The sequence below is a fragment of the Ascidia mentula genome, chromosome 5 (assembly GCF_947561715.1).
Source record: "Ascidia mentula chromosome 5, kaAscMent1.1, whole genome shotgun sequence".
In the NCBI taxonomy this organism is placed as follows: Eukaryota; Metazoa; Chordata; class Ascidiacea; order Phlebobranchia; family Ascidiidae; genus Ascidia; species Ascidia mentula.
In genome coordinates, this window is record NC_138570.1 from 20303031 (window position 1) to 20329147 (window position 26117).

A 26117-nucleotide genomic window follows, 5' to 3' on the forward strand; every position below is an offset into this window, starting at 1 on the left:
AGTTGATTTTTAAGATTCTCCCATCAGTCATTTTGTCGAAGTTGAGTTGTTTTTGTTTAGAATATGTTTCTGAGTAAATCTGAAAATATCAATCAAGCCCAACAGCTCAAAGATGTTTAATATCAGATAAATATATTTCGCCTAAAGAGGCATCATCAGTTTCTGTGACTGCAGAGTGTATAAATCAGAAGCAACGTAACCATTTAAGTTAACACAAGGTTTATAACTTCTATTACAATAACTTCTATTCTCTTCAGTTGTCGATGTTAGGAAAAACATTTGAAATGGAAATTATTTTCCTCTTATGTTTGTTCCTGCAAGTTGCTGCAGGTATTTATATAAAGACATTATGTTAAAATCGTTATATGTTATTCACGAATATATTACACGCCATACTTGTGTAGATTTTATACACCCCATGTGCAAACCAGGACATTTTAGTGGACAGAGTACTATTTTCAACATCTTAACCTTTTGTCCATCGTTTGAGAGACGTTTATCCACTGGAAATGATGGGGGAATTGCTGCAATACATTTGTCCTCCGGCACAATCTTCAACAACATTTGTTCGGTGAAAATACTCCCTCTGTTAACCAACCTTAACTTTGAGTTGTGGGAGATCTTGTGCTTACGTGAACCAAACTTATTACAACAATTTTATGAATATTCCTGTTCGCAACTGCAAGATATAAAAATAATTAGCGTGACGATAAATTCTAACGTTATTTTTGCGGACCGAATATTCTACTTCAACATTTGTGGCATTTTTTAATTATCTGTATAATTTATTCAGGCGTCAGTGGTTGAATTCTTTTCTGATAATGATAATAAAACAACCTGAAAGCGAACCATAGAAATAACTGACTACTGCGTTTAGAGGGCAAATACCGGTATGTGGAACAGGGAAATTCCTATTTTTCATACTAATTATTTGTATGTTTTGTTATATTGTAGGTTTTCGAAGGAAAATTCGGACCCGGTGACATGACAGGAGCCTTGTTAGGAGAGTTTACTGGTAATGGAAGTGCAACAGGAATTGTGAAATCGGATACAGGTGTCATGTATTTATATTGTTGGTCGTTGGAAGGCATTCCTTCTGTGACTTTTCCCTTCGTTGCATTCATGGAAGGTAAGAAACGTAAAACCAAACAATGTAAGAAACAAGCAGGAAATGTATTTGAATATCATAAATCGATTAAAGTTAAGATGCCTCGGCATTCTTTAGTTTTCGTTATCAAATGTTGAACATCGGTTTTGTGGACGCATATTAAACAGCGCTAAACGGTCAAGCTTCACTGAACCTTCACAGTTTTGATATAATAAGAAGTTTCCCAGACAAAAAAAAATTGTATTTTTTCTGAATTTTCGAAAGAATCGTTTAATGAATCACTCAACGACTTTAGCAATTTTTGGTGTTTGTCCTGATAAAGTTACGACCGAAATGTCGACCAAGCAAATAATTATTTGCCACAAGAGCTTATGAGGTTTTACAACATTATGCCTGGCAGCGTCAGAAACAAAATGTTTCTGGTGTTTATTAAAAACAATTGAACACTTTGAGATTTAAACGTTTTATATTTTTTTTTGTGAAAACTAAAGTTCGAATTAGTTTGATGTGAAAATAATTCTAAAGCTGGTGATAAAAAATCGCGTTGAAGAAAGTTCGATTGAAACTTAAACTCTCGGTAAGGCATCGATGGATTCAGATGATGTCAAGATTGCAATAAATCTAACATGCTTGACATACAGTGGACACAAAAAATTTTGAAAGTGGACACAAAAAAAGTGGATTAAGCTACACTTATGCGTCAGGTCACAACGCGTCAGACTAGCTTCACATATGTGCAGTTGACCACCATCGTACAGCGCAGTTCATATCACAAACATATATTTTTACTACACCGGGATTCGAACCCAGGATATCCAAAGCACCACGATCAGATTTAAGCATACTTTCGTATTTGTGAATACATTTTTAACGAAGGTGACAACAAGTGTTTGATTCAGTTTCCAATACGTCACCAACTTATTTGCCAGCATTAGTCTTTTTCCGTCGAATATTAAAGATTCGGTCAAATACTGAAACTAAGCCGAAAAAAGTGGACTTGCTCTGATTCGGCCAACTTTCAGTTTAATTTAATTTCTACAAACTCATGCAAGTACGTAAAATACGAAATGTTGTTTAGTTAACAAACAATCTTGTGATTCGGAGTTGAACGTGGACGATCTTCCAACAACTCTTGTTCTTCCAACTTCGAGCTATGGATTCTTGTTACAATACCTAGCTTGTAATTATACTGTGACAAGTCCAGTGAGATGTAATTTCACAATATCTGCTTCCTCTGTTAGCATTACGTTTGGTCGCAATGGATATAAAGACGGACTCTATGTAAGCTGCATTCTGAAAGTTTTCGTGACTGCCATTATAGAGACGTTGTTGTTATATTTGATTTGAAAACAAACTAAGTTCATTTGATCTACTGTACCTTGTTGTTGAATAGATTTTATCCGATGATCCTTCACATCCTGGGGTAATTGTTGGCGGGGATCAAATTATTAAACTTCAAGCCCGAAGAATTAATATTCAAATATTCGTTTATCGACCATTCACTCCTCCTCCTTCAATCAGCATAAGCTCAGGTTTGTATTAAACCAAGTTCGACAATAATGTGTGGCAGAAGTAATGAAGTGGGTTGAACAAGTTGAGCAACCGATCATATAAAGAGACTTAAACACAAACCGATTACATAATTCACAAATGCGGACACTGTGTAGTGCACAATGCTTAGTGTGTGTGGATGGCGTAGTTATTATGTGTCTGACTTATGGAATTTTCAAACAAATATTTTTCATACAAGTTTGTGTTTAATTAAACCCTGTTCTCACGGGGAGAGTTATGTGTCACCATAAGCACTTCCACTACATGGCTTTGCCTATGATATTACGCACTTCTTGTGTTTGCAAGCTTTTGCTTGACATTTCGATGCAAAGCTAACTATGTGATGGTCAGCTGCTTTCATTTTTAAAACTTCCAGTAATTAATGTAAACATAATAGTCAGAAAGATTAACTGAGAATATAAATTGAGACCAAATAAGGTTTATTGACCCAGAAATATTTTTGCACTAAAATCAAAGTAGTTTAAAACAGGAAAAGTGAAACTAGAATATTATTTTATATTCAGATTGCAAGATGTATAACGAAAAGGAATGCAACACAAATTCTATCAAGTTAAAGTAAGACTTAAAATTTCTAGAAATTGCTAGAGGAATAAATATTTTTTTCATGAATTTGTTACTTTGAATTCATCCAAACTAAACCAAAACAATGATATAATATTTCTTTGTTTTAGTTATAAGTTTTGTTGCTTAAATGAAATTTGTTTTGATAAAACTTCAGTTAATCTAAAATAATAAACAAGTTATGATGAGTAATCACAATCTCATTCAGATGTCGGTCATCCGAACTTTTCTAACTGATTATAAATATAAACGACATCTTACATTTCTATTATTTTCTTGTATTGCTTTTTTATAGGTTATAAATTAGCGACACATTTTACAACATCAAGTTCACCAGTCTCATGGTTATTTAAACAACTTTTATTCCAGTGTCAGTTCCCATGGGTTAAGAGCATTGGAAGCAAGTGGAAAAGATATTTTGTATATTTCAAATCGTCCCATGACAAGTCTTGATTGTCTCCCTGGAAGTTGTAAAGCTGCAGCGAAAAATCCTGTTTTCCAATTTGAACTGGACGCGTGTTTTTCAACTCTGGAGGTATTTGTATTTAGTGAAGAAATATTATCCGATGTACATCTGAATTTATTGAATCTGGCAGTAACTAATCTGGTCCGCAATACAGTTAATAATAATGGGGTTATTACATACAATTTGTGGGGTTGTTCAGTAGCAGAAAACAAACTACTGTCGCCTCCCTTAGAGCGACCGAGAGGCACGACTGCGTCTCGGGCCTCGCACCCAACGGGGCTGACTGAGTCTCGATGGCAATTCGGCCTCGTAGGCAACTTGCCTTCTCTATCTCAAGGTTACTGTTGGAGTTAAATAACTCCTTTACACAAGTCTGTGCGTCTTCTAAGTAGTCTAACTCCCGACTAAACACATACATCCACCAAGCTTCAAACCAGTCCAAAGGTGTTCATAAATCCGTTTATTGTCGATAATCCAGTAAAGTAATACAGCACACAGCACAGAAGTTTCTTTGACTTTGTTTATGATTTCAGTTATATATATGGCTTTATGGCCTAAATGTCGTGGTTAATGACACAAGTGTAATGTCGCTGCCTCTGCAGGCTAGCATTTTTTCACATGCTACTGACGCCGCTTTGTTGGACATCACAACATGGGCATTCGTTGAACGCGTGATTACAATGACTTTGGTTTTAACTCCCGGCTTGGTTTTAACATAAATTAGCTGTAAGTTTTAGGGCCTTTTTTCTTTGTAAACATGTGTTGTGCAGCGACACTACTGATGCAACCTGAGTCAATAGATAAGTTTCGTGTAAGAGGTGATTTCCATTAACTTAACTTACTTTGCACGTTAATGATGTCATCGTCGTTAGAGTTGTTGACCTATTTTCAAAGCGATAATATTTGACTTCACTCACAACTTAAGGCGTCACTCATGTTATGAAAAGTTAAAATGATAAGCAGCGTAACATGTGAGTGCACGTATGATAAGTTGCGATTTTCTTGATATTTGCTCTGAATTACTTTCGAAGAAAACTAAAATCAACCCAAGTTTTTTAAACGAACTTAGCAATTAGGCATATTAATCTTGAATAAGACAAAGCATGTCATAAACCTTTCAAAAACATATAACGATTTTCATTATCGACCAACTGATCAGAGCATAATCTTCATTATTAATTATTCCAACAAAAATATACTTTACATGTTTTTTCGAAGAAATCCCAAAGCAACGTAAGCATCATGTACCAAGTTCGCAATTACAAATTTACCACTCAAGTTGTGAGACGGAGATCTTACAATCCACACTTGGAAATATCGTGCTTTATTTCGGAAATATTAAACAGAGATATCAAAACTGCTTCTAGAGCAATGTCAACTAAACTGTACGCATTGTAATTTAATTACTTTTTTAATTTGGTGACATTTATGCTTTTGTTGAAACTTAACAGGAAAGAAAGTTATCTGACTTCACATCGTAGTGTCGGGAATATTACGATTAGATTTGAGTTGTTTAGTGACGAGCAAATGAAAAATCCACTCAGATCAAATTCAATCGTCCAAGTTCCAAACTTCGTTTACGCTAAGGTTGATTCGGCCAGTGGAAGTGGAAAGTTTCACACATCTCTAAGGGTATGTTTGTTCAATAATAATTTGAAATAAATATGTATCAGTGCATTATTAAGGCTCTGCTGGTCATAAGTTAAGTCTTAGAAGTGTGGCCTGAAATACACATATATACGTTCACACACGGTAAAAATTTTATGCTAAATAAATAAATTCATTGATGGATTCCTCGAAGTCAAGTTTGTGAATAAATTAACTTTTAATACAAAAACTTTGTTGACCATTCTACTCCTTTATTACTAAACTTACGTCATAAGTTATGTAGGTGGACTGGATTATTGGCTGGACCTAAATGCGCTCGTTGTTGTTGGCTGACAAAGCGTTGTTTATTTATGTATGGTTTCTATTAGATATATTAGGAATTTTTTTCATATGATTTGTGCAAGGATTCCATGTTTAGCCACTGTTTTAATGAAACTCTGTTTGTCAGTTAAAATCGTGCTGGGTCAGCAACATGGATTCTGATGAAGGAGGTTTGAAACATGAACTCATCACAGAAAGGTAAAATGTCGACGAAAAAAACCTTCCAAATACATTCCTGTCAATTATGTTCAAGTGAAAGTGAATTAAGAATGCCAAAAAACATAAGCATGAAACTTCACATATTTCCAACCTTACACACTATTTCTCATTTAAATTCAGTGTTTGTTTAACTTCTATTTCATGCCGCAATATTAACACAGGTCTATAGAAATTTGTTTTATTCTTGCTCAAAATGTTTGATGGCATCTTATTAGAGATTTGTTCGTGTTAAAATATAAAAAGTTTACAGATAAAATCATATTATCGCAGTTGCAAAGTCGTCCACGAGATGGAGTCTGAAGATTCAATCGTAATTTTGAGAAACTACCAAAGCACTTTCGGATCCTTTAAGTTTCGCTCATTCGTGTGGAACAACGTGCCTGTGAACGAACAATCACTGTACGCTCACTGTTACGTGCAATTATGCGACAACACTTCTGATGGTTGTCAACAACCGGTGAGGTTTTGTATAGACAGTAAAATTGACTCTTTCTTCCTTGGCAGAATTACGTACATAGTAACATATTAGCTGTCCTACACAAGAACAAAACTTTACGAAAAAATACTCACACAATTTTCAATCGAATAATCTTGATAAGCTTCTGGATTTATTTACAAATTTTCAGAGTTTTATTATGAAAACGCAAAACATTTATTCATGTGTGTTTCACAGGATTGCTCACAAAGACGTGAACGGCGATCAGTGGATGCGGATATAGAAGAGATTTTAACGGTTGGACCATTCTACGTTTCAGCTCAGGATTTGTGTGGAAAGGTGAGTAGATGCATTTAAGCTCTCGGTATATAGCATAGAGCCGTACTTAGTTGTACATCACGTTATATACTAAACGAAAAACAGATTAACTAATCTTCAAAAACACGTAAGCAGCTAAGTTAGTGAAAGGTCCAGTGTGTATTGGTGCGTTCGTATATTTAGTTTTACACATAAACTACTAACAGGGTTATCGATCCACAGTCTACCGGGGCAGTCATCAGTAATTCAGTTTGTTAATTTTTTTGTGCTATTTTTTTGGTTGTACAAATACTCCAGTCTGTTGTCTAGTCTGTATCATAAATATCTTTTATTGTAGGAAAATGGTGGATGCACAGATTTCTGCAACGAAGAACTTGGAGTTGTCCAATGTTCTTGTTTTAAAGGCCGCTATCTCGGGAATGACGAAAAAACTTGCATTGGTGAGAACTTATATCTTTCGCTATTTGAATATCGTCTGATCCGATTTTAAGCTGCAATTTTTGAGGAACAAAATTACCTTTCCAAGTCCAAAGAACAACAAAAGAGAGTTTCACATCTTATCTTCAAAAATAATTGAAGTTGTCTGACCTAAAAATTCTGAAACGTTTGCTGATGAAAATTCTATAAATCATGACAACCAATCACCAAATAAACAATACTGGTATTTCTTTTTCCATACCATGTAACTATATGTCCCAATAACTCTATCTTACCTTAATATATGTGTGTGTGCAGAGGTGGAAAAAGCACTGGAATCAGAAGGTGTCCAGGATATGAAAGGTGTTTACATAGCAGTTGGATTCATCGTCCTTCTGCTTATTATTGTGCTTGGGTTGGTTGCTTGGTTTATGAGACGTCGTTTCAACAAGGATGTTTAATGTAATAACTGAAGACATAAGTGCACCCTGTGTGTAACTAACTGATTGATTTAATTAACAGCTTGACGTATATTTGTATAATCCCGTGTATAACGCACACTTTTGTATCTTGCTGCAAAAATACAACCTGACATATATCTGTGTGTGTAGAATTGTTGCTTTATAAGAGATTAGTTTCAAAGTGCTGCGTTGTATCCAAGCACAATCCAACCACTCAACTTAAAAAAAAATAACGCTAACACCGCTTGTGAAATCACGTGATGTTATCGAAATACAATATGCCTGACAGCAACAGAAACATAAAATAGTATTTGAACATACGCATAGCAATGTCTATTCATTGCACCAAGAAGTATCAAGATTCACTTTTAACATGAGATTATCGCTATTATGGAAAACGCCGTTTGGCAGAAGGTTATTTAACGAAAGGGAGTTTACTTATCTAAGTAAGGGTCACTTGTTTGCGGAAGAATTTGCTTCATACCATATGGCGCTGATGTACAGAGACATGGTCTATGTCTAGTGTCGCCGCACAACATATGTGCATACAAAAATCCCAAACTTACAACTTTGTTGTGCCTGAGAGTTAAAACCAAATCATTATAATCACGCGTTCAATGAATGCCCAAGTTGTGATGTCAAACGAAACGACATGGGTGAAAAAGTGCTAGCCAGTAGACGCAGCGACATTATAGCTGTGTTATAAACCATGTTATGTAGGCAATCAAGCGATATAGTTAACTTAGGCAACCAAACTAACTACGTAAATAGTTATATTAAACATAGGTACTTCTTGCAAATAATAAATAACGTTAATTTAAACACAAATACTTGTTTCGCAAATGATAAATAAAGCTAAAATAAACATAACTACTTTCAGTTAATCGGAAAACAAAGACTTGGATTTCAACATAAACAACATATTTGGGGCACTTACGTAATCTAGCAATATAAACAACTGACGTAATCGACCAAATCGGTAAGCAAGTTCAAGTTGCGCAATAAGGTGTATTTGGTAGTCATCCACCCCTTTAAAAATCACAGGGTCAGCGTTCACGTAGTCAATATTTAACTGTAGTTCATGCGGATCTAAATATAATAAAAGTAGAAATGATTGTGAAATAACTTCAGGAAAGACAAAGAAACAAACAACCAAAATATGTTACGGAGAATTCTTACCATCAACGAGCATTACCAGTTCATCTGTGGTGCAGTTGTCTGACGTTGGTTTATTTCTTTTCTGGTAAACCAAACCAAACACACCTTAATGTTGGTTTGTATTCTGTTGGCTTGTTTCGAGAGATGCTTGATAACCGTCGCCAGACATTGATCCAGCAAAGCACGTTCTCTGAGCAGTGATGCGTGACTGAAAAAATATTTGTAACGGTTTTAAGGTACAACATACTATTTGAATCAACAAATCAAGCACTCAGCCTAAGGTGAGGTTCTTTAGCAAACATGTACGTTATCATGTCCTCAATAACAAACAACCTTGGTTGGAATTTGTATGTGTTGATGTCTTTGAAAAGGTCGGACTACGAACAACGCTGTGTAAATATCTCAATCCGCTACTGCGTCAAACAGCAAAGTTATCTGCGTATTCGATAATTTACCCAACAATATATTGTCAATCTCTCCGCCGTCGACTCACTCGCTTTGTCCGCAGTAAGATTGTGACGCAACAAATATCAGCTGTCCAGCCAAGCGGAACCAGTAATTCCTCTCTCAGCAGCGAAACAAAATGCGGAACTTAATTCACAATCGTTGCCTGGGGCAGCATTTGTAAGGAAACTATTACTTTGTGAAAGCGGATTCCTTTATTCGTTTTTAAGTGTAGCAGCAAGTTCTTAAACAAACTAATTCCCAAGAAAATTGTAAACAAAATTCGTCTCTTGCACGCTTCAGTGATTTTCCAACACGAACAGCGATTTTATCCTCGCAACCAGAACATTAACTTTTCTAATGCTGATTGCTGACTTGCAATAATTACCTAATTTTTTTTGTTTACACAAAATAAACAGATTGAATAAAGTTGATATACATTTTGCATGAACGAGCAATATTCTATATTACAAATATTCGGTAGAAAGCCAACAATTTATTGTAGTAAAGCTACTCGATTTCTACAAAAATTTAAGTTAAATATGCATATGTGTAACTTTGTCAAACAATCTTTACTAAGTGCTGTCGCCGCACAATACATGTATATACTAAAAAAGGCCCAAAGCGTATATAACTATCTTATGACCGAGAGTTAAAACCAAAGTCATTGTAATCACGCGTTCAACGCATGTCCGAGTTGTGATGTCCAATAAAACGACATGGGAAAAAAGAAGAACTCATTTCCGGTTTAGGTCAATTCCTGACCGGACAATTTAATAGGAAAAACCTGCCGAGCTGGTAGCAGGTGAAAAAATTGTAGCCGGTAGAAGCAGCCACATTATAGATGTGTTATAAACCATGTAATTTGGGCAATAAAGTCATATAGGTCACTTAGGCAACCAAACTAACTATGTAAATCAAGTTAAAATAATTACAGGCATTTCTTTGGCAAATAATAAATAAGGTTAATTTAAACACAAGTACTTCTTTCGCAAATGATAAATAAAGCTAAAATAAACATAACTACTTTTAGTTATTCTGAAAACAAAGTCTACCTATACATAAATAACCTATTAGGGCACTTAGTTAATTAAGCTATATAAATAACTGACGTAATCGACCAAATCGGTCAACTTCAAGTTGCATTCAAGTTGCGCAACAACCGCAGACTATATAAGCAGAGCGACTATAGCGCCTGCCAGATCAGTGTGTTTTAACTGTTGCTGTGTAAGGGTCTAGGCTGTTGGTTCTGCTTTAGTACACTGTATAGGAGCCCCAATTGTACTGTACTGTACTTGGATTTATTCGTTGGATTATATCAATAAATGGATTTATGAACAACTTTGGACTGGCTTGAAGCTTGGTGGATGTATGTGTTTAGTCGGGAGTTAGAATATTTAGAAGACGCACAGACTTGTGTAAAGGAGTTCTTTAACTCCAACAGTAAACCTTGAGATAGAGAAGGCAAGTTGCCTACGAGGCCGAGTTGCCAACGAGACTCAGTCGGATCCGTTAGGTGCGAGGCCGAGACGCAGTCGTACCCCACGGTCACCCAGCGGGGACATACCCCGACAACGGGTAAACCGACAGTGCACACGATGCAATTATGAGTAAAAAAATGTTACATCAGTGGAAGAATCTGGGGTGTTCACAGTTTTATAAATCTCACAAAACGTGTCACTTCAAAAGGGAATGCAAGAACATAAAAAAACAGCATCGTATCTTTCACATAATACAGGAAGCATACAAATTTTCACAGTGAAATATTTACAAACTACACGAACTTGTCGCGCAACTGCATACAATGTTTTGAACCTGACAAGAAAGGAATAACAGGAAACTGTTGTTCTAAAATAAGTAAAACTTGGGAATAGAAAAGTTTTGTTTCTTTGTGGAAACTTTTCTGTTGGCCGGGGAAATCGAACGTGCTCTCATCGTCCGGTGAGCAGCTCTGAAAAAATCCACATTTCAGTGTTTCCTGTATTTTAACGTACACTACGAGGCATTTCCTACCCGTTAACATGTAAGGTGTTTCCCCTCGTTTGCGCTGTTTGAGGTCTTGGCGGCCCTGAATAAACAAAGGTTGATATTTTTATAATTGAAATAAACCCCAGAACTTTTGCTGCATGAAAGCTTGTGTCTAAGCTCAGTAGAAATGTACGTTAACACAAATTGTAACGAACTTACTCCTCTTTTCTTTAACAATCGGCAAACCGATCGTCGCCTGTCGTTTAAACTCGGCTACAAACTCATCAGACACTTTTCCATCTTCACCCAAATTGTCTGTAAGAATGACGTAAAGGCCTTCGGTCGCTCTACATGACGTCATCAACTCTCTGCTCGCCGTTCGGTTGAAAGATAAATATCCTGAAAATGTCATCATCAAGTTTAAACCACGTGGAAATAGATAAATGTCAATGTAATACATAAGGTAATAGGGAAACCAAGTGCATGTTTTCCTAAACAATCTCACGTTATTTTGTCACCCGACAACTCCATAGAAATCATATATAGACAGCTAACCTAATGCCTGGGCAGCAGTTTGTCGAACCAACCGATTCTCCGACTTCACTTTACCAAGAAGTTTCTCCACAGCGCCGCAAGTGACGATGGCTTCAGGAACGCCCGCCCTCGCGTGGGCGAGTGACGCAAGATAATCCGCTGTAATACGTCATCATTACGTCATCTTTCTTTCATGTGAAACTATAAATCACCCAAAAAGTCGAATATACATTTCAGCACGTACCTGCCATTGCCACTACGTCATCGTTGACGTCATCGAGGAAGTTGACGAGCGTAATGACGCCTCTAGCGGAAGATTCGACAAGGGAAGTGTTTGTTATGATGCGAGCGAGAACAACCAGCTGTTAAATACACAACTGCTTTTACTTAAAACCACTTCCTCCACGTTTTCGTCACACATAAACCACAAGGTTTAGATTATTGCATGAGGTTTTAATTCTTCTCACAAAGCTGTCTGAGATACAAGATATTTCTTTCCAACTTTACCTGAAAAGCTGCGGTAGTTTTAAAAATCGGATCCTTGCACCGAAATAAATCCTCAAACGTTGTGAGGCTCAAACCACCCAAGCGTGAAATCCGTTGTTGTTGTTGGATTCGGTTGAATGCGAACATGGTTAGTGCGGATACTGCTTGTAATTTCACCGCCTTAGAAAGAACAAAACAATTGTTAGTAAAAATTACTTCCAATTCGTTCACACATAAACTATGCACACGCAATTAACTTTATCGCCAATTATTTGTACGTAAATTTCAATAGAAAGTAAATACCCTGGCTTAAAGCAAGCTTCGCAGATTCAACAGGAGTTGTGGGAAACAAGTAGTAGAGGTGGGGATTACCCACCCGGTACTATATATTGAGCATTCTTTATTACATCACAAAGGTTTTACAACAAACCCACCATACTGGGCGAGTTGCAGACTTGCAGAATAATTTCGAATCCGAATCCGTCCAATTCGTTCAGTTTGTCTTCGTTCTCCTGACAACCGCTAACAAGACACGATAAACAATGGAGAAGATCGACCTTTAGAACAAACATCCTTTGCTTAATCGCGACTCTATGACGTAATTTCTGGCATCGCGTCACCTGCATCTTCTCGTCACGTGACGTTTTCCACACTCTGTTGACCAGCAGCTCAATGGCGCCCTCTTCGGCAATTGTGAGTTGAGAGTTCTTGTTGTTTATGTGGGCTACACCTGGACCGATGTGAAAATAAAGTGAAATAATAATAAACAAATTTATCAAAAACAAACTTCAGGAAATTCACTGATTTTACAAACACAAAATATTGCATTCTGAACGAAACCAATATTTTCAAATAGGTAAAAAAAACAACACCAGACGTTCAAGCTCCCTCTAACGCTTTCGAAAACAAAAAAGCTTCACGCGCAGCCATTGTCGTTATGATAATACCTGAAATGCACGTTACAGAGGTAGGAAAAATTGTCACGCACCAATGCACATCTTGTTGATAGCGTCCAGTGTTCCCATGACGACTTTCCGACTGGTTTTCTCCAACCTGAGCAACCGGATGAGCGGAGGGATAGTTTTGTCACGTGACAAACGCGCCTGACTCGATGAACTTTTCCAGCTCCATGCTGCAACCGCCTGGCAACCTACAAACGAGTCAATTCCATTCCAACCATTGACATCATAAAATCGTTTTGCTAAAATATTCCGCGAAGAATCTTTTTAGCGACAACTTCCACTGATTGGGAGTTTCCTGAACTCATTTTGTTTTACCGACATACACTTTTTTATTTTTAATATTATTCGTTTGTTTTGTTTCAAATATTAGAAATAAAGCAACTTTTTACCGATCAACTGAAGCGTGTCGGATTTGCTGAGTAACATGTCAATTATTTGACTCGTCCCGATTCTGCGAGCAATTGCTCTCTGCTGCTCAGGGTGGTGACCGGCCAACGACCACAGTGCGCATGCGCCGTGTTCCTTCACCTCATCCGACCAAATCTGTTACGAAAATAAAAGTTGATGGAAATCTTTACATTGGGTTGATTAATGTTTTTTTTGCAAAATGGAAAGATGCCGCAAAAGAGTTCCACTAAAAAAAGAATGCCGCAAAAGAGTTCCACTAAAAGTCACAAGGTTTCAAAAAGAAATTTCTTTAAACTTGACAAACTTGATTTTTGTAACTTCATTTTCTACTTACTTGAAACAGACGACACAGAGCGGTCGGAGCTTCTTCTAACGACGCCTCGTGTTGGGCTGCCTGGTTCCCTCTAGTGATGCATCCAACAGCAAGCGCAGCTTTCATCTGAGCGGGAATGCAATGACCTCGCAATATCGCCACCAACGGCGCTAACACTCCGATTTGAACAAATTCGTTCTGTGTAAAATCTTTGGATAAATTTTTAACTTTCTGACATTTAGGAAACAACAAAAAAGACCAATTTTGATATTTCAGTAAATCTTTTGTAAAAACAACACTGGCCAAACAAAATGATTACTGCAAGCAATATAAACAACGACTTCACTTTTTGACTGAAAATTCAGTTCTTCAACAGGTTCAAAATCCCACAAGTGTGGATTAATATTTAGGTCACAATTCACAACAAGCTTCATTCCCACACCCGTTATACCTGGTTGTCCTGGTTGTCATCGCAAACAGCAGCAATCGCGTCAGCAGTCGCCGTCTGAAGCGAATCGTCCTTCACCGTGAGAAAATCAACCAGGAACCCGGAAGCTCCACACTCCATAATTCTCCGCTGGATGTCGCCCGCACCACTCGTGTCTCCCCGACAGAGTGAAGCCAGGGTGTTGATGACGTTGACAAGCACATCCACAACCTGGAACAATACAAGCTGGAAAGTTACAATTTCCTCAAATCCCATGGGAAGTATACGACGGACGTGAGGCATCGGTTTTAAACCAACTGCAATAAATTTAATCCAGAATTCCCCTCCTGTATTTCTGACTCACGTCAACTTGGAGGAGTTCAACTAACGGCCGGATACCACCATGTGCGGCGATGCGTGACGCGTTGTCATCCACGTGAGCGAGATCCGAGAGAACGACGGAGGAACGCGATTGAATCTCGCATCTCTCATCCGTAGATTCCAGATCCTGGTGCTCCGGATCAAGATCGTGGGATGCCATGGGTTTTAACAGAGAAATAAGAGCTGCGAAAAATAGTCCCCGATTGAAAAGAAACAAGTCTGACCAATCGACGGCATATTCAATATATTTTACACTTAACTTAATCAAATGCTGTACGATAAGCAGACATTGCACAAATTACATAATTTTTGCGCAAAGTTACTGCAGACATGAACAGAAAACGTGATACATAAAATAGCACCGATAAAATCATGAGGGTTTCCGAGTCAGACACACAATTTCTCTTACGTTTTTACGTGATTTTCAAAAAAATACTGAACAGGTATTCAACTACGATTTCTATCCTGACAAAAGTGAAATATTAACCACGTGACTTAACACCTACTTGGAATCGCGCCAGCGTTCGCAATCTCAACTCTGACGTCATCCTGTTCCGACATGAGGCAAATAACAGAACAAGCGAGTGATCTTATGGGAGAAGTCGTCTCGTCTTCCTAATCCTTCCCTAAACCTTCAACACAAATGTTCACTGAGTCCTCGACCACAAAGTTCGATGGTTTGGGATTTCTGGAGTTACAACTTGGACGCCAACCCCAAACACACACTCAGTGCATCCGCGTAAAGATTTAACGAAGCTTATTGCGGGAATAAAAACGTTGCAGCGACATTTAGCGGTAAACAACACACGTCTTTTAGTGAGTGCCAGTCAGGTTTAGTGGGTGTTTCGACCATTAGGTCTCATCCGTGCAGCTTTTGGGGCCAGTGACGAAACATCCGGGCGAACACCACGCACAGTCGCCGGGATAGCTTTAAATTTAATTTATCCGACGAAAAACATGTGCCCACATTGACCACAGTTAAAAACGAACCAGAATCAAGGGACATGGTTCCTGACTTGGGTCTTCTTCTTGCGCTCCGGAGCAAATTAACAAGAGGAGGAACTGCATCAGCCGCCAACAGAGGGCGCCAGTAAGTCGGTGTGCGATGAAGCAGAACCTCGAGGCAACGAAGCGAAGCGTCTTGGCGGAAAACGAATCGGAATTCCAGCATTTCTTAAATAGAGAATTTGTTTTTTGTGAGGTTGCGATAATGTTAGGGAATAATAAATAAATAAATTGTCACATTTTCCACACACAGAGTTTCCGACTTATTTCGAAAATAAACAAAATTTTCTCAAAATTACAACATCAACCGATGGAACCAAAGTTCCTTAAAGAGTCATCCGCCCTGCTAATAAATTCACAAATACATACGCATATACGCAAAAAGCATCTTCAGCGTAATTTCAGTACGTAATCCTGGTGCTATTACGCAACAATGACGTCACTCACCAACCAATGCTGGCCACACGTTTAAACTTTCCTCGTCATCACCATCCTTCCTCCCCTCCAAACTAATCAAATAATTGATGACGTCAGTGTGGTAACTGAGGGCTGCTCTTTGCACGGGACCGTCATTGTTGACGTCACGCGATCGCACGGTGGCGCCAGACTTGATGAGAAATTTGAGGCAATCGAGCGCTCCACTTGAGGCAGCAACGAGCAGTGGTGTAGCGTTGTCCCTGTTTCAACAACATTGGTGAAGGCGCTCGACGTTATATTAAGCACAAAAATCCTGATCGGGATTCATGGCAAGGAGAGTCAGGGTTCGAACCCCGGTGTGGCAAAAAATCAGCAGCTGTTTTTCATTAAATTCCCATTTTCGTGACGTATTTGTTTCATTGATGACGAAATTAGCAGTGGTTGGATACCGGGTTAGTTTAAATAAGTGCATATACACAGGGATGAGTCAGACCTAACCCGAATATCGTAGGTGGAATGCGCTCCACTCAGATTGTAACAACGTCGCAAGGAATCACACACCTGTTTATATAATAATGTCGCTGTTTCTTTTGAGACCAATTAGAATTGATGACGCAACTCTGGCAATATATGATAAACGTGCGGCAAGTTGAAAGTAAAAATAAACTAGGTTGATATATACTGGTTAGTACAGTAATTATGGATGTGTGTTAGATCTGCGAATACATGCACGCACTGTTTCAATTTATAAAGTCTTATCAGTGCAGCTGGTGACTGTGACATTGGCTGGGGCAGCTTGGATACTGTCAGGGACACAGATTTTAACTTCGTGGTGTCTGTGGTGTAAGTGTGCATGGTAGTCTACAAGGTAGCCCAGTGCCACAGTCACACCAAACTGCACTTATGAGACCTTATAGAATGAAATATTGTGTGCAAGTGTCTGCAGTTCTCATGGATTATTATGGCTCTTTACTGCTTGTAAGGAAGAAACACATTTTGTGCTTGTTTTGTATTTGGACCGATTCTGTTTAAAGTCAGAACACTGCACTTCATTATATATTTGAAATTTAAGCAGGTTTAGTGCATTTTTGAAACCTTATTTTGATAACCCAACCCCCGTTTTGCCATTATTTTGCCCAAACATATATATCTTATATGCACGTCTTATGCCCGCGACAGATCCCAGTATGGAAACTCGTTATCACACGATCATCTCAAATCCACCAACCTGTGATCCACTCAGCAAAACATTTCCATGAGAGTTGTGACACTTTCGTGACCATGTGACCAACATTCAGACAATATAGCAAGCCAAAAGTGTTTAAATCCCAAGCTACAACCGCTTCATTAGTAGCAGCAGTTGCGATCAAGTTTACATCCACGGGACTCCAACCCATGTCAACTCATGTTTAAGCCCTGAAATGCTAATTATGTGTTAGGACTAACATGCTGATGACCAGGAACTGTGATGATGTCAAATGTTAGGTTTAGTGAATTATGTCAACTATATGATTTTATTGGGTGATGACTAGCAACATGTTACAACACAAACTTGTTGATGTTTTTTGTTTAAACAAACATTTGCCTGAACACTCAGGGCTATAGGGTGAGAAATTCTTACCACAAACAAATCAAAGTTTGGGTCAACTTCTTACATTGTAAATGCAAGTTGAATTATAACCACCATTACTTTAATCATTATCACAGCTTTGTTTTCACCCCAAACTTATTGTATATATTTTTTTTATTTTTTTGTTTTTGACTTCATTTTAACACATACCGCAGGTTCAAGTATTTTCCCATGGATCATCATGAGATCACAAACAAAATAACAGAAATTTGTCGTGTCAGACTTACCAGAAGCAGTGTTTTTGCAAACTATTTGAGCAGTCGGTTGGGATTTGAGAACTGCAACTAAATCATTAAACGAAGTTGGTCGGATCCATGAAGTTCCACCATTAAATAATTCAAGCCTGGTTGCTTTTAGTTGCACTAACTTTCGTTTGTTGCATTTTAAATGACAGAACTCCTTTTCAAGATCCTAAGAAACAAAAACTGTTAAAAATTTCTAGAGATAAAATGTTGTTTAATTAAAGTATTTGTTGGTCACAGAAAAGGAATCAGAAAGTTTGTACACTTTATTGCATGTTGTACCTCAATGTCTGAACATTTTTCCAGCAGTTTTGGGTCAGCATCTGTTGCAAAAGATTTCATTGCATCAAGTATGGGACGATATCCTGTACAACAACAAATGTCTCCATCAAAACTATCTTTGCTCGGTTGGAGTTGGATCTTCTGATAAAAGGCTAAAAAGACGAGAGGGTTACTTTATGGTTTTATTGGCAACTACATATAAACAAGCATACACTGCAATGATTTAATATAATAAGCACAGTTGTGTTTGAAAGGCCAGAAAAACATACTCTGAATAACCCACCACAAATTTTCTGTGTATTCTAATTTATAAGCGAACCTGTACATATTCATGACGAAGCCAGGAGTGCAATAACCACACTGTGAACCATCAAACTCAGCTACACGAGTTTGTATTGCATTGTAGCCATCTCTTCTTGACCCAAGTCCTTTCACAGTTGTTACTCTGCACCCGTCCACTGAAGCAAGCAGGCTGAGGCACTAAATACATTTGTCAATACATAAATTTTTTTTAATGTACATTTTTATGTCAAACACAGTAAAATTAGTTAATGAACAGGAAGCATCTGCATATCAGTTATGATTAAACAACAAACCAAGACATAGAGTCTAACTTTTAACATTCACCGAGTTTACAGCTTCTCTATCTTTCCAGGAGTTTTCTCCATGGCAACCACGCAACATCCATATCCACTCCCTCATAACACATCACTTTTGTTCCAGTGAGTCCTGGTTGTGATCGGAGCCATGAGTTCAGGCTCATCATGGGATCCACATCATCAACTGAACAAAGCAAACAGGTTTACAGCAACTAATAATTTCTACTTCTATCTTTAACAAACATGTCCACATTTTTTGTGTTATCTGTTGCCAACAACTAAGATTAACTAAATAAAAATGCTAAAAAAAGAACTGCAGAAGATTTTTGCATATAAGCTTCAACAAACCTGTATACAGTTGTCCATTTACATGGAATGATATTGAGGTGCTTGTCACTGTACCAAGTATAACCACCTAAAGTGGATGAATAGAAAGTTTTGTCCCACGTATTTAAGAAATTCCTACAAAATCTTGTTGACAAAAAATGCTCCATCGGTTTTGTATTAAAATTTATAACCTTTTACAATGGGGTTGAGAGATAAAATATAAAAAAGACAAACCACAGCAATTAATTCATGGATGGATCCCGGATTGGAAAGTTTGTTTTTTTGCGCGGATTTTGTTTTTGGCGATCGTTAATTGTGCAGACAATCGCAACGTTTTTTTCGTATGTTAGTGCATTACAGACAACCATGGAAACAAGCAGAAGTTACAGAGTTGTTCGTAATAATTACAGAGTCAAATAAAAATATAAGTAAAGTGATCGAAAAAGTGGTCAAATATGAAATACTGCCAAATGCAAAAACTGCCTGCAAGAATTTGTCAGAAACAACCAATCTGGGGCCTTACCTATCTAACAACTAATTCTAAAACAGACCACACAAAAACATGATGATAAATCTTGATATAAATTTAAAATTAACGTAAAAACAAACTTTCGCAGGTCAGGTAATACACAAAAGCTTTCACAGCATTGGAATTAAACTCCGCTGGTGAACTCTCTGCGACGCTTAGCTGAAAAGTCATCATTCATTTGTTTTTCTGAGTTTCCATTTTTTCCTAAAAACGTGACTTGGCACTGGACAGATAGGGGATTTCCCAATATGTTAAAATAATGACGTCAGTGTTTTTTTGATGATCAGAAAAGGTTTCGTATTTGTGTTACGCTTCTTAAACCAAACGCTTTCCAAGGTCCTCAGGACGCTGCATTACCGGCTCACCACAAGCCTGTTCCAGCACAACGGTTTTCCAATCAGATTAAATCTTGTTCATAAAACTTTAAAATACAAGCAGGCGAATAACGATCCACAAAGCAGCCTGGCACTCTGGCAGTTCTCTTTCAGAGTCTCGCGTTGGTCCCGTTTCTATCTTTTATATCACTCGTCATTGGCCCAATCGTGTCACGTGAGAGAGAGGGAGTTAGCGCTGCGATATAAAATCAACGTGCGGTGACTGGTGCGTTCGAGACAATTAAGTGAATTAAAATATAAATTAACATAAAAACATTTAACTAAGTAGGTGGAAGGTTTAAGAATAAGAGGTGAAAAAACGTGGCGTAAATGAATACGTGATATAATAAAGCGTGAAAACTTGGAAAGAAAACGTCAAACGAGTGATCGCAGGTTCTTTTGCGCTACATTTGTGGAGTTAACTTTTAAGATAACCAGTTATCTGCAGACAGTTGTGCACACGGTTTCGATCTATTGGGTCTCATCAGTGTATTTGATGACTGACGACGGTCTGGTCGACTAACAAGCCACACAGACACTATTTGAGTTGTATGTGGAGGTTAAATATAAACATCACATTTTATGATTATATTTGCGATCAATCAACTCACCAACGTTGGAATTCAAGGATGTAATTCAATGGTTCTCAAACTGTTCGTCGGAACGCCCTGGTGCATTCATTTCAATTTCCAAAAGCGTCGGGTAAATTTAATCCCAGCCTTTCACAATAATCAGTGCGTCACACGTACTGTGAATATCTCCAAATGCGTCGCACTGGAATATGTTCATTTACTTATTTGTTGCCACACCGAGATTCGAACCCACGACATCCTGGGGACGAATCCCGATCGCTTTTTTTGTTTGTATGACTCGGGTGCTTTAACCGAAGTTTTCATTCGATGTGCTCTCCAGCGACACCTATCTAATCAACCACAGTCATTTCTCATGACGTAACATCAGTCGGTTTCGCTTTGCAATCAATTGTTTTGATCGCGCAGCGTTAAAATGAGTTGAAAGCGAGAAATTGGTACATCATGTGTGACGTCAAGCAAGTAGCCAAGGTGGAGACTCACAGTTTTATGTACGGTTGTGTATGCGTACAAATCTGTTGTATTTGAACAAGAATTTGTATGTTAAATCTTATATGTTACTCACAGCAGTAGTTGATTAAATTATTCCAGCAAGTACTTAGTTATTTATTACAACAATTAAAGTTAATTAGCTAATCAAAAACATTGATTTGTTTATCAAGTGTAGTCACCACGTATTGTATACTGTTGGAATGTGACTGCAGCGTATATACAGAAACTTATACGCAGCAAAATGATGTAACCCATAATATATCCAGGCTTTGGAATGGTGATAACTTATCATATGCCGTTATCATGTTAATACATACTGGCATTTTTATGTAGGCATAACTTTTTTATTTCAACGTGCTGAGCCTGAACAATGTTTGGCGATCTTGATGATGACGTAGATCAAGTATGGAATGAGTGGATCGCAAAATACAGTAAGTTTATTCCTGGTTCAACCAAATTGCTTTAATAAGTTTCATTCTTATTTTACACCCAATTAACATTTATAGTTATTGCTAAATACTGCTCTTCTGGCAAACTTTGTTGTATTTACGTTTCTCGACGTTTCGGCTATTATTGATTTGCAATTTAAGCTGGTTTAGTGCCTTTTGAAACCTTATTTTGATAACCCAACTCCCATTTTCACATTGTGTAATCCTAAACATATATGTCTATGCACGTCTTGTGCCCTCGACAGATCCAAGCATGGAAACTCATTATCACACGATTATCTAAAATCCACCAACCTGTGATCCACTCAACAAAAGATTTCCATCAGAGTTGTGAAACTTTTGTGACCGTGCGACGATGTTCAGACAATATAGCGAGCTTCTTCTCGCGACCAGGAGTGTTTAAATCCCAAGCTACAGCCGCCCCATGTGCGGCAGAAGTTGCTGGATGTAGAATATTTCCACTTTTACCATGGATTTAAATCTCAAAACCGTCTTCCAGCGCAATCACTCTACATGCGTTTCTGTTTTAGTTTGATTTGAATGAAATGCAAGCACGTTAAAGTTGCGTCAGGTTCTCAGCTGGACTTATTCCCAAACTACACGTATCATTAGCCCCATCTTGCGGTAGCGTTTGCAATCCCTGATGACGTCCAAAATATTTAAAACAATTATCGCTTATGAGGGACTACTTCCAAATACTGTTGGTTTATTATTTGGTTCTGCGGAGTTGGACTTGGTTTAATAGCCACCGCACCACGTCAAGGTACCAACCCTCGCGGTGGGTCTCATCTAAGTCAGTAGAGAGACCCTCGTTCGGCACAGAACCACAACCGCAATGAGGAAAACAGACTGGCCCGGATTGGGCGTCATTTGTTGGTGGATATTCAAATCCCACGAAATGAAGTCTGCAAAAACAAAAGGAGTCGTTAATTTTCGATAAATTGATGAAACACGCAACAGATTCTTTAAATAAAATACATGAACACGTGGCCATCATTTTAAACCAACTGCATCCTGAAAACCTGCCAGCCTGTCATAGTGTATATATCCATTATATAAACGGAGAGTAACGCGCTAATGGATATTCCCACATTTTTTCCCGGCTACGATGGGTGGCAGAGTGTGACTGAAGCTTCGACACCAACAGTTTATAAACTGCTGTTGCCAGCATAGAACTAGTGGTTGTGTGCTGATGATGAGGACAGCAATAATACGTGGTTGGCATCTGTTACAATATTCGATACTTGGTTGTAAACTGCTTGTAACGAAGATCGCACTCTGGGCACAGGCGAGTATCAGGTTAGGCGGTGAGTAGTTTTTTTACTACGTGTGTCCGGGCAAGGTGCATTACAGATCCAAGTGAAATATTATGCTGGGAATGTTACCTTGTGATTTTACATGCGTCGAACAACAAGATAAACGCAAGTACCTTTCAGCTATCACGCCGACCAATGCCGAACTAACGGTATTACAGTGTACAGCACTGACTCATGCGTATGCTACGAGCAAACATGTTCAGCGCATTGCTCACTCCATACCATGACATAAACATCGTTTGCCAACTAGTTGATTTTACATCGAGTAGAATGTTAACATACTTCGGTAGGAGATTTTTTCAGCAGGCTTCGCAATAACTTGTTGTGTACTAAGAATAGATCGAACCTGAAAGAGCATGATTGCGATGTCACGTTGATGCCTAACCACAGTGTAGTATGGACTAATACAATGACTTACCAACCATTTGGTCGACATCGACCTCTTTAAAAATCACGAGGCCAGCGTTCACGTCGTCAATATTTAAATGTATTTGGATCCAAACATAATAAATGTAGAAATGATTGTGAAATAACTTCAAGAAAAGACAAAGAAACAAACAACCAAAATATGTTACGGAGAATTCTTACCATCAACGAGCATTACCAGTTCATCTGTGGTGCAGTTGTCTGACGTTGGTTTATTTCTTATCTCGTAAACCAAACCAAACATACCTTAATGTTGGTTTGTATTCTGTTGGCTTGTTTCGAGAGATGCATTGCGCAACATCATTTTCAACGCGTATGACGTATTATTGCGTCGACACATACTTTTCAGGCAATGTCCAATGGCGTATATCTACCCCCAACACTTCAAAACTGTCGCCAGAACCCTAATCCAGACAAAGTACGTTTTGCGAGCAGTGATGCGTGACGAGTAAAGAAAAAAGTTTTGTGATGACCACGTGATCGGTGGGTTGCTATAACAACAGTTGGCCTACCCAGGGCACATGTATTTTTTATCGATTCAAGATAATGATGAACAAAATACAAGATGTTGTTGATGCCTTACAGTAGACAGGACAATGTAGGTATGCGCAATACTTGAAACAATGAAAACATGCGCACACCTAATTGTGTAATCGCGAGCATGTCCTAAATAACAAACAATCTTGGTTGGAATTTGTATATTTTGATGTCTTCGAAAAGGTCGGACTACGAACAATACTGTGTAAATATCATAACCCGCTACCGCGTAAAACAGCAAAGTTATCTACGTATTTGTTAATTTACTCAACAATATATCGCCAATCTTTCCGTCGTCGACTCACTCGCTTTGTCCGCAGTAAGATTGTGACGCAACAAATATCAGCTGCCCAGCCAAGCGGAACCCACATTATTTCCTCTCTCAGCGCCCAACGAAAATGCGGAACTAAAATCACAGCCGTTGACTTGGGCAGAATTTATGAGGAAACTGTTACTTTGTGAAAGCGGATTGATTCCTTTATTCATTCTCAAGTGAAGATTGCAGGAAGCAAACCTTTATCACAAACAAGTTTAAAAGATGTTCTCCAAGCATGATTTTAAGGAATAGCCCGAGTTGAAATTTGAGCCACAATGCTGAGAAAAAAACGCGTAGAAGTTTGTTTGTTGAAAGCTGGGCCCACATCAGTTATACATAGTTTGAGGCAGTGATTACTTTATATTGTGACGTAATAAGTAAGGCGTGGTACTACACTTTGACATGCTTGGTTACTCACTGGTAAATCCATACAACTAAAGCAATTTCTCACTCAAAAGCGTAAACTGTTTGGAATGTAAACAATACACAGACGGTGGTTGTGACGTAAGTGGCGCACTGCCTTTGTTTGCTGAAGGTTTCTTACTCGCAAAAACTGTGACTTGTTGGTCTTGGAGGGATCAGCCCAGCTAAGTAAGAAAAGTCAAGGTTGCTTTCGTCATCTATACAGAAGTTAAATCGCTTGCTTAAGCTGTGCTATCGTATAGCAAGAAAGCGCCATTTGTTAAAAGCATGGGGTTCGCGTTGGCAACGTGTTCGATTCGCGTGTTGCTCTATAGCGTTCAAGGGCGCAAGGGGGGTATGGTCACTATTTGTCCAATTAAAGAAGGTTCGCGTTTTGTTAGAAGGACAAATTTGATTTTATTCGATAACAGGAGTGTGTAAGGTTGTTGGTTAAAAATGCAGCGGCATACGTTTGTGCAAGGTTTTATGGCCGAAATGTGTTCGTGGTGTGCGGAAAACATGGGAAAATAAGTGTGGTATGGTTTTTGTTTTGCAAGTTTGACAATGTTCGCGTTTTTTAGAAGGCCAAATTTGGTTTTATTTAATAGAATTAAGGCAGGAGAATATTTGTTTTGAAGGATTTCAGCGGCAAACGTCGTTGCTTAGAGTTATGTCATAATACGCATATAATATTCATAACCGATTATTAATATGTTTTTTTTTCATAGTTTTGATATCGTTAGAAAGGTCAGCCTATGGACTTTTACGTGTAAAAAAATCATGCTGCTACCTCGTAGGCGGCCGAGTAACCCGCGTTCAAAGTAACTAACATCCCTCTTGGTAACAATTACAACAACAATAAATGCAGAATGAGACAAAATATCGTCTTAACCACGAAGAGTTGGTTTGATTATTTACCACTTGCGTTGTGTGGGTTCAAGCAAATCTTCAAATAAGAGAGAACTCGCAGTTAACATCGGTCCATTGAAAGCAATTAAATGCGCACTGGATTTGAACGAGTGGTGCTTCGATATCCGTGCGCAAAAACAGTTAAAAAAGATACGTCATCATATAAAAGTGTTAGCCATCGAAAATTATATGTGAGGCGAGACGCTACACGTCCGAAAATCCTGGTTTATTTCACCTTCAAGTTGCTTAGAACCTAGAGCGCAGATTAATTTTCTTTGTCAGCTATGACGTCAAACGTCGAGCGCGCGTTTAGCTTCTCCATTACGAGTCTTCATTAAACAAATCGTAAACCAGGTGAAGACAGAGTTCAGGTCCTTCATGAAACAACATGTTTGTGTCACGTTTACTCCAGACATACCAGGATCGTATTCGAAAATGTATTGAAGCATGAATTATGAGCATGGGAATGGGTCAGAACCATATTGCAAGCAGAAAATATAGCAGACAATAGTAGCCAGGATAACCAGAGCAGAAATTAATTTAGGATATAAGGATCCTATTATAATTCGTTTTCTGCCAAATTGCCTGAAATTTGGCTGCAATTTAACACAAATTTAAATTCTGAATAATAGGGCCAGACCTATATTCCAAAAAATTTTATGTTTTCTATTTTTTAGACATCTTAGCCCATTTATTTTATGCTCTTA

General features: G+C 38.1%; 3 protein-coding genes across 3 annotated transcripts; 2 read left to right on the forward strand and 1 right to left on the reverse strand.

Annotated features, from left to right (window-relative positions):
• The first annotated feature begins 3185 nt into the window (after nt 1-3185).
• Nucleotides 3186-4664, forward strand: LOC145903708 (uncharacterized). The gene is made up of 3 exons (XM_082991836.1): nt 3186-3235; nt 3611-3776; nt 4310-4664. The coding sequence occupies exons 1-3, from the start codon at nt 3192-3194 to the stop codon at nt 4424-4426; spliced, it is 327 nt and encodes a 108-aa protein (XP_082847962.1). The 5' UTR covers nt 3186-3191; the 3' UTR covers nt 4427-4664.
• A 204-nt stretch (nt 4665-4868) lies between these two features.
• LOC145903188 (pancreatic secretory granule membrane major glycoprotein GP2-like) lies at nt 4869-7487 on the forward strand. The gene is made up of 7 exons (XM_082991258.1): nt 4869-5092; nt 5159-5339; nt 5764-5834; nt 6126-6312; nt 6529-6630; nt 6947-7049; nt 7345-7487. The coding sequence occupies exons 1-7, from the start codon at nt 4950-4952 to the stop codon at nt 7485-7487; spliced, it is 930 nt and encodes a 309-aa protein (XP_082847384.1). The 5' UTR covers nt 4869-4949.
• Nucleotides 7488-11098: 3611 nt separating this feature from the next.
• On the reverse strand, nt 11099-19770 carry LOC145903189 (ankyrin and armadillo repeat-containing protein-like). Its single transcript, XM_082991259.1, has 20 exons — nt 19680-19770; nt 18857-18927; nt 18414-18624; nt 18145-18296; nt 17848-18031; nt 16727-16826; nt 16021-16250; nt 15559-15741; nt 14552-14751; nt 14212-14418; nt 13782-13958; nt 13429-13582; nt 13066-13227; nt 12698-12807; nt 12512-12634; nt 12099-12257; nt 11836-11953; nt 11613-11750; nt 11277-11456; nt 11099-11157 (listed from the first exon to the last, which is right to left on the reverse strand). Exons 1-20 carry the CDS (start codon nt 19768-19770, stop codon nt 11099-11101), a joined length of 3009 nt encoding a protein of 1002 aa, XP_082847385.1.
• Between the last annotated feature and the right edge of the window lie 6347 nt (nt 19771-26117).